General features: G+C 32.7%; 1 protein-coding gene across 1 annotated transcript; it reads left to right on the forward strand.

Moving 5' to 3' along the window:
- Positions 1-6870: 6870 nt before the first annotated feature.
- Positions 6871-7668, forward strand: LOC120085334 (translocator protein homolog). Its single transcript, XM_039041269.1, has one exon. It carries the CDS (start codon positions 6903-6905, stop codon positions 7473-7475), a length of 573 nt encoding a protein of 190 aa, XP_038897197.1. The 5' UTR covers positions 6871-6902; the 3' UTR covers positions 7476-7668.
- The last annotated feature ends 2100 nt before the right edge of the window (positions 7669-9768 follow it).

Here is a 9768-nt window from a genome sequence, read left to right on the forward strand (position 1 = left end):
CAATAGTAGCATTTGACGGCTCAGCAAGCACCAAGAACTTGACTGCTACCTAGGGAGGAAAACATAAAATATTGAAAAGCATGAACTAAAGCTCAATGAGTGGTAATTTATATCAACGTACACTTTCTCTTTGAAAAACATCAGTGAAAACCATTAACTTTAAAACATCAATAGTTCTTCAAGTTAAGAATCATTTAGCAATGCCATAACACATGGAACTCATTCATGAAAACATTATCAACACATAACATAATAGACAATGTTCCGATCATCATTAACCCTTAAAACATATAGACTTCTACAGTGGCATGATCCATACATCTCAACATTATAACTAGTTAATCAACACATGTCACTTACTAATAATCAAATTTAATATATTCTCATGTGTTTTACCCTCCATTAAGTCATACGTGCACGTAGAGTTTCTTACGATTTCCAGGTTAAGCCATATTTCAGCTCTGGAACCAAAGATATCAAACTTACTCCAGGTTAAGCCATATTTCAGCCCCAAAACCCAATATAATTAACTTACTCCAGTTAAGCCAAATTTCAGCCCCAAAACCCAATATATCAAACTTACTCCGGGTTAAGCCATATTTCATCCCCGGAACTCAATATATCAAACTTACTCTGGGTTAAGCCATATTTCAACTTCGGAGAAAGGTTGCGACTTCTGGGTTGAGCCATATTTCAGCCTCAGAGTCCAATAGAAGCCTTGCTCCGAGTTAAGCGATATTTTAGCCCTAGAGTCGTGTCTCTCTCTCTCTTCTGTTGGGTTTTATGTCCTAAAACTTGTGATTTGTAAACATTAAACTTATTCTGAAAATTCAATAAGTTTCTATTGAATATATGAATTTCTTATTTCATTTTAAAAATAAATCCAATAAACTAAAAGATTCATAACTATTAAATGAGTACTTGAACTTTATGTGGAAACATAAAAGTGGATTATGTTCGAGTAAATAGTCAGAATGATCTATAGTATATGAATAAGGTTGGGTGCCTTATTCTCGTAACACTATTGGATGTGGCCCACTCTGTAGTTGTTACAAAGAGTTGTAAAGTGCTACAAACAAAGTGTCCTAATTTGTACATGTGATGACATGAGGAGTGGGGGCATCCTGTGCAATGAGTTTGCATAAGATCGGACCACGAAATAAGTCATTCTTACTTTATAACGTTGTTTACTATTTAAGATTGACTATCAATGATGACCTAGGTAACTTAACCTGAATCCTAAGCTAACTATGAACTCTTGTTTATTTGGGATTATCCTTAGATTTTCATGGATGAGGGTTGGCTCAACAGCTCTAGCTCAGTAAGCCTCCCATTTCAGGGGTAAGACCAGGTAGATAGTTGGAGACATAGAGTGCAAGATGGAATTCACTCCTACCCGCTTTTAGGGATAGTAGAGAGGTTGTTCCCTTAAGTACTAACTTCGAGAGGTTGTTCCCTTAAGTACTGACTCTGGGTCTTAAACAAGGGGCCTCACTCTCTCATTAGCCTGAGAGGACTCGATTTCATGATCAGATCACAAATCAATTGTTCACTAGAGGATCGGTGGGACTTAAGGAACAAGAGGTGATCTCGGGGGTAAAACAGCCTTTTGACCCAGCCGTTATTACAAACAACTTGTGAAGGGTTAACTTACTAATCATGGTTATATTGAGTGGACACAATATATCTACAGTGAGAGGAGTGCAACTATGGGCTTTAGTAGAGTGACCCAGTAGTTAACGAATGGAGGTTAATTCGATGTAAAGAATTTAGCCAATTATTCTCGAGTCGTTTGAGCCCATGATCTGTAGGTCCACTAGGTCCCTCTACTAGCTCATAAACGGATTAGCCTTAGAGTAGCATGATAAGTTGATTTGAAACGTTCAAAATAGAATTAAAGGGAATTAGTAATTATATGTGATAATTACATGTTTAATTTTGGAATTAAAAATAATTGGAGAATCAATTAATATTTAAATATTAAATTCATGAATAGGGATTCATGGTGATAGTGGTATTAGTGATTAATTATTTAATATTTGATATTAAATTAATTAAAATTAATTAAATTTGTTTAATTAATTATTAATTTTAGTAGAAAACTAATTTTGAATTAATTTTTTGTAAAATTAATATAATTTCACTTTTAAATGTAAAATTGAAAACTGAAATTATTTTGTATTTTTGAAATTTTTTTCAAAATTGGAAGAATTAAAGAAAATTGAAAAATCCCAAAAGAGGGATTTTCCCACTTTCTTTCAAACTAGCTCACACATAATTCCATTTTATTTCAGCTCAAATTCTTAAGCAACTGCTGTAATCCATGCATGCTTTCTCTTTGCATGAAAGTCATGCAATATAAACTTGAAATTTGAGTGGAAATTGAGGATGCAATCAGTTGAAGTTTTACTGAGAAATAGTGTTTGAAGAACTGTTCTTCAACCAGCCAATAAACCAGCCCTCCTCTCTTTATTCCCTTAATCCAAACTCATTTTGAGTCCCACAACTCAATCCAAGGCACCAAGAGGATAGTAGGGAAGACCTTGTGGTGGTTCATAAGCAGAAATCAAGGAGGTTGCAGCTGAAGATCGTGAATTAAAGGTACGTCAAAGGTTAGTGTTGAAACTCTGGTTTTAGTTTATGAGCATGCTTAGTTTGAAGTCTCTCCAAGTTAAGCCATATTTCTGCCCTGGAGATCCTCGATCAATCTTAAGAGGTGTTACAAAAATATATTCAAGCAACATAAGCTAACACCCTCGAGTACGATATCCCATGGTTTAAAACCACATCCAACAACCACCAGAAATACCCTTTATTAGCATTTCCAAATCTCATTCTGTAACTTAATCTAATTTATCATGAATACAATAGCTTTAGAAAGCCATAAGATCATGCTTGCATATAATCATGATTCAACTCATTTTCAAGTCATAGAAAATTTATGAAAAATCAAATATCGTTGATCAAGTACATAAAGAAAAATATGGCTTAATAAAACAGATCATGTCAAGGTATTTCCTAAAACATAGCATACACATATAGTGTCATATATAGATTTTAAAAAGTTGAAAATAAACCATTCGCTATTAATCGGCTTCTCTTCGGATTTCCTAGTTCCTCTGATTTCCATTTATCCTCAAAGTTTGGAGCCTTGAATTGCCCTGAATCGCCCGAAATTAATGAAACTCTCCACGGGTACCTATTTTCTGGCGAGAAACTAAAAATTTGGACGTTTGATTTGCTCTAAAAGTCCTAAAATCGACGAAATACTTCTCGATACCCCTTTAAATTTGGAGCTTCGAATCAACCTCTAAGTCCACGAATTTGTCTAAAATCGAGGTTCCTCTATTTTCCGTTCAACTCCGACAGTCACTAATTTTCTTCGTTTTTCTTGTTTTTCTGGCCAAATTTCTTCAATCAAAACACTCTACAACTTTTCTCTCATCTCCCTCGTTTTTTTAGCTCCATTTTGCCCAATCTTACCCCACGAAAAACTCTTAATTCAATTCTTTTCTTCGTCCTCTTTTTAAAGCCGATGAAGCTTCAACCTCAAAATCCCAACTTCCTTGTCAATTTCCAGCTTAAATTTGAGGCTCAGCACGTGCTCAGCTGACTAATCTTTTCTTCTCAGCCAACCATTGAGAGAATTTCATAGGAATAGCTCAATTTTACCAAAAAATTCTTCAATTTCTCACCTTTTTTCTTTCTTCGGGGTAATACTCTTTTTCCTCTAAATTTTTCTTCAATTTCCAACTCAAATTAATCTTAATAGGCCTTAAACATCCTAAAATTACCTTTACACTTCAAAATTTTCCAAAATTCACCACATTTAAAAAATGTTGACTTTTTGTTGACTTTGAATTTGATAGTTGACTTTGACTTTGACTTGGACTTATCCCGAGCATGTCTACTTCTCCCTCGAATTTCTTTTACAAGCTCGATTGGTTTGTTGCCCTCAAATTATTTCCGGATCCTTATCTTCTTTTCCTTAGTGAAGAAAATGTCGGTTCGATTCCTTTTTTTTATTTATTTATTTTCAAATATATCTCTTAACTAAAGTTCTTGAGTTCCTGAGTTCAACCTCAACTATAAGTTCCCTAGCATTTCCAAGAAAGAGTAAGAGTAGAGAACGCTTACGGTGTTGTTGTGTGAGGGAGAAAAAGAAGGTCAAACCTATTCATGATCTTGGTTGTGGAGGGGATACGTGAAGACTTTAGAACTTCAAGGGTGAGCTTATGTTTGCCCTTTTTCCTATGCATTATTTCAGTAGAAGCATGCTTAAAAATAAATTGGTTTATTTTGTTAGTCTCCGTCATCTGCATTGTAATATTCCGTAAAACGAAATTAGAGACAAAACTCATTCAATTGCTTCTGCTTTGGGGAATTCAAATCTCTCCAATTTCAACATTAAGCACCCATGATAAATAATTATTACCATTAATGTCAAAGGTTGTGAATTCTAATTTCGTAAGGTTTGCGATGGTAACACTATCACACAATATTTTATTTATATTAGAAGTTTAATATATACTAAGCATGCAAAATAACGTTTAATTTATTAATTACATTAAAAAGGAAAAAATTGTCCTACTTTTAGGGACCTACCTTTAACGGGAGAAATGACAGAAGCTTGTGCTGATAATATATTGTGAAATTGAGGAGCAAAACAAGGCATAACAGGAACACATGTACTAATAAAATATAATGTTACAATAAATATAATATAATATAAAAAATATATAAATAAAGAATAAAGTATAAAGTATAAGAAAATAAATTTATGGAAATTCTCTTGGAAATTCTCTAATTCTCTATTTTAGTTCTCACCAATATGTGCAACCCCAAATTCACCAAATGTCACTGTTTATAGGCAATTTGACAAGTAGGAAGTAGAAATACATGACCACTAATAGTTTATAATCTTAAAACACATGGATAACATATGGGATAATAGAAGTATGACACAAAGCATTTAGACACTAAACCTGGACATTTTATATTACACTTAATTCATAATATTTATAATATAACATACTTTATTATAAAGTATTTACATTTATGTTAGATATTAATCAATGATAAATTGATATGTTTTGTTTGTAGATATAAAACATGTTGAGTATATCAATTTGTTTTTAATATCAATGTCAATCCTCCAATTTACGAATATATTTACAAATCGATGTATCATTGGTCAAATTTAAGAATTAATTTCATATTCATTTCACATTTTCTGTTATTAAAAACTTAGTTTATAAACATTAATTTCACTCATGAATTTCTTTGATTTTATCATGTACTCATCTAAATATATTTTCAAAACCTAAATATAGTTTTGAAAACTAAAAATATATACATATAGTTATGAAAAATTCATCCAATATGCCTATACCCTTTCATGAATGTGTTAAATATTTAATTCCTAAATTTCAAAATGGTTAAAAGTGGATTTATGTGTAATCTTTTGCCATTTAGCATATTTAATCAAACAATGCCTCATATATAAATGCCACATGTATGAAAATAAATATTTGTCATGATGCAATCATCACTTAAATAAAATATCATTTATTTTAACGATACTTATAAAAGTAATATAGTTAAATTGACATAGAATTTGCCTTATCTACTACGAGTTACTTCACATCGCTTAAAAAAAAGAAGAAAAGAAAAGGGAAAAATTGAACCTCCTTTTAAAATATCTTAACCCCTAAGTTAAGGCAGATGTCAAAAGTCTTGATATACATTCGAATAGCAGTCGACAGTCCAAAAGAATTAGAGTTATGAATCAAATATTATCTTCCTGCTGATTCAACCATTTTGTCTTATATGATCGACACCTGTTTATACCGAATTTATTTATTATGATGTCCTTGTATTTTTTATATTTGAATCATAGATTTCGTAATTTATAGTACAGTCGCATGTTTATTGAACTTATAATACAGTCATATGTCCATTGAACTATATTTAATTTGATATGATGTTTTTGTAATTTTGTGTAATATAATTTTTTTTTTCTTTTGAAATTGACTTGATTTTAGTTTTTGTACTATCAAATATTCCATGTTAGTATAGGTACTTATAAGGTAAATATTAAATTTATTTCCATCATTAGTTCTAATATTTTATTTTACTCAAATTAAAAAAAAAAAATCTTAAAATGTGGTGGTAGTTGTAATTATGCTCTCAAATTTTCAATTGTAAAAATTGAATCCTTAAATTTATTCAAGTGTTAAAATTGGATACGCAACTTATAATTGTATAAATCACAACTATTGTATAAATTTGAGATATTATTTGGTGATCCAATATTTATAATTATTGTAAATTTGGAAATCCAATTTCTATAACTATTGTAAATTCATAAGTCCATTTTCTAACTATTGTAAGTTTGGGAGTCCAACTTCAACACTCATGAAATGTTAAAGACTCAATATTTACCATTGAGAAATGAAGTGTAATTACAACTATGTCATCATATTTAGAAGTGGTTTTTGTAATTTACCTTTTATTTTGTTTTTTTTAATTTTTTATTACCTATTAAATTTTACTCTAAAATTTGTCACATATAGTATTTTCTTACCTAAAAATTATTATTATTATTATATTTAATTAATTTAGATTAAAAAAATTAATTTTAAGAGATTAAATTTGAAATTCATAAAAAAAAAAAAAAAAAATCAACTACAATTAAAAATTTGAAAATACAAAATCTGAAATGGAATAAACTCCCATGTAAACTAGACCAAGATAAAATTTTAATTTTTAACTATATATATTTATGCAATCTAATTTTGTCGTTTTGTCCAGCTTATCATCATCCACCCCCTCTACGTGTCCTGTTTTCCCATTTCTCCACCTCCTTAAATCCCATCTCCCCTCCAAATCTCCACCGAAAGATGGCTTCCACCGAGCTAAAACACCGAAAAACAGACGACTCCTCTTCCCCCACCGTCCCCGCCGCCGACAACGGTGGTGCTAAGAAAGCGAAGAACAAAGCCATAACCAAACGAGGCCTAAAATCTCTAGCTCTTGCCATCACCATCCCCATGTCCCTCACTCTCCTCTCCGTCTTCCTCCTCTCTAACCCCAAAAACTACTACCCGGCCTCCGCTGCGAGACCTTTCTGGATTCCGTCGGCGAAGGTCGTCAATTGGGGGTCTTTGACTTCTAGCTTATTGATGGGCGTCGCGGCCTGGCTGGTCTGGGCGGAGGGAGGATTCCACGCCAAGCCCAACGCCCTCTACCTTTATAGTTTGTACTTGGCGTTGTGCGTGGCATGGTATGCTCTCGTGTTTGGGGCTGGCGCGCGACGGCTCGGCTCTTTGGCGTGTTTGGGAAAGACGGCAGCGTTGGTTGGGTGCGACCGGTTGTTCCGGGGAGTGAACCCGATTGCGGCGGACTTGGTTAAGCCTTGTTTGGTTTGGTCTGTTTTTCTTACTGTTGTGAATCTTACTATGGTTTCTCTTTGAAGTCTAATAAATATTTGGCATGTTGTCTTCATGTGGTTTTGTTTAGGACTTATGTTGTTTGGTGCTGGTTTGTATTACAGTTCTTTTTTTCTTTCTAAATAAATCATGTTGTGATAAATCAAGGACGTGTCCCATTAAATTATTGAAATTTTGTGTTTGTTGTTATTTAGGGTAAGGTTGGGAGTGACAAAAATCCGGGTTCGATACCAGCTCTATATATATATGGGACAAATTAATTTAATCTATGTTTTTGCAATTTTAAATACTTTTCTTTTTCTTTTTCTTTTTTTGTTTTTTGGCGATGATCTTTTTTAAATACAATTTTCAATCTTCTCGACACGTTTCAAAGAGTCAACATACCCTTAAAAAGGGCATTGTTCAATTGATGAGTAGGGGCAAGAGACATTATATTCTTCCTAATCAATTTAATATATGATTTTGTATTTTTTTTTAATTAATATAGAAAAGATATTACATGGCAAATTCTTTTATATATATATATATATATATATTTGTGGGATGCAAGTGGATCCATATAGATAGGTACATCTAGTATTACACATTAATATATATTTTAATTTTGTCAACATGTTTCATAGGGTCAAAAGGCATTGCAAAGGACCAAAATGGTATTGAAAAATTTAAAAGGGTTTGGTGCTCAAGAAAAACAAATGTAAATTGTGAAGGACAATAATGCTATTGAAGAAGTTAAAAAAGTTACATTGTTCGATTGAAACTCGTTGGTTCTATCGTGGGTAGGTTACCTTGGTCATCGTCAATATTTGGTACTCTCTCGATGATTTCTCTCATTTATTTCAAGCCTTCGATGTAATGACTCGTAAGCTCTTTAGAAATAAAATATCGATATTATTTTTAAGGGGTGTTGAATTGATTTTTTTATCATATAATATGAGAAACAATCATAAGATATGTTTAAGACTGATATTTGTTAGAGAGAACGTTTCTCTAGAAGAGGTCAACAAGTCCAACATGGTCCATTCACATAAAAAGGTGTCAAGTAGTTAGGGAGGTCATGTATGAAGAATTTTCCAATTGTCCAGTCTATCATAGGTTGTTATCTAGAATTTTATTCCCGTCCTTCCATAGTGGTGATTTGTACAATTTGTTACTCCATATTTATTTATTTATTATTATTATTATTTTCCTTAAATTAGGGTAAATGTTGTATAAAAAGGGTTATTGTGCCTCTCTGTAATGCAAGCAATTCTAAGAAAGATTTTTCAAAGTACTTTGATTGTGTGAATTCTATCTTAATATCAAAACGACATGGTAAACGCCGCGTCTGGAAGTTCTGAGTCCGTAAAATTCATCGATCTTTCATTGAACCAACTTCTAAATTAGATAACAAATATAAAGCTCAAAAGAAATTTCCTGCTATGAAAAACTCTTGTTCTGTCCATTCTTTGAAGTTATAAGTTCGAAGGTCATCTCTCTAATAAGAATCCTTATCCTCTCATGTTTCTCTCAGCTCCCGGTGATAACTCACCAGCTATAAGCAGTGCAAGTGATGCTTCAAATTCTCAAGTAGTTCGTGAAGATACTATAAGCACCATTATTGAACGTAGTCTGAATCTGCAATATAAGGTATAGATAACAGTGGATCGGCTCCTCTTGGGATGGTTATACAGCTCTATAATACCAGAAGTAGTTGTGCAGTTGATTGGATTTGATAATGCGAAAGATCTTTGTAGGAATTATTTGGCATTCAATTTAGGATTGAGGAGGATTACTTACATCAAATCTTCCAACAAACTCGCAAAGATAACACCAAGGTGAGGGAATATTGACATTTGATGGAGTCACACTCTGATAATTTGGCACAGGTTGGAAATCCTGTTTCGATTCTAGTATTGATATCTCAAGTTCTACTCGGGTTAAACAAAGAATATAACCCAGTTGTTGTGGGCATTTAAGGCAAACTAGGTATATCATGGCTTGATATGCAGTCGAAACTTCTGTCCTATGAAAAGCGTCTTGAACATCAGAAAGTTATGAAGTCCAATACCTCCTTTAGTCAGAACATTGCTATCAATGCATTGTTCGATCAACCTCAAAATGGACTAAGACCTCGAGGTAATAAAAAATTTAATCTCTACCAGTCCACTGGTAAGAATGACGATAGGAGTAACATACCAAATAATTACTTCCACAACAGTAACAATGAAGACAATGGGGGAGAGACTGTGGTCATGGTAACAATCGACCAATGTGTCAAGTGTGTGGTAAGTTTGGCCACACAACTCTGATCAGCCATCATCATTTGAAAAGGATT

This window comes from Benincasa hispida, chromosome 9 (genome assembly GCF_009727055.1).
Source record: "Benincasa hispida cultivar B227 chromosome 9, ASM972705v1, whole genome shotgun sequence".
NCBI classification, from domain to species: domain Eukaryota; kingdom Viridiplantae; phylum Streptophyta; class Magnoliopsida; order Cucurbitales; family Cucurbitaceae; genus Benincasa; species Benincasa hispida.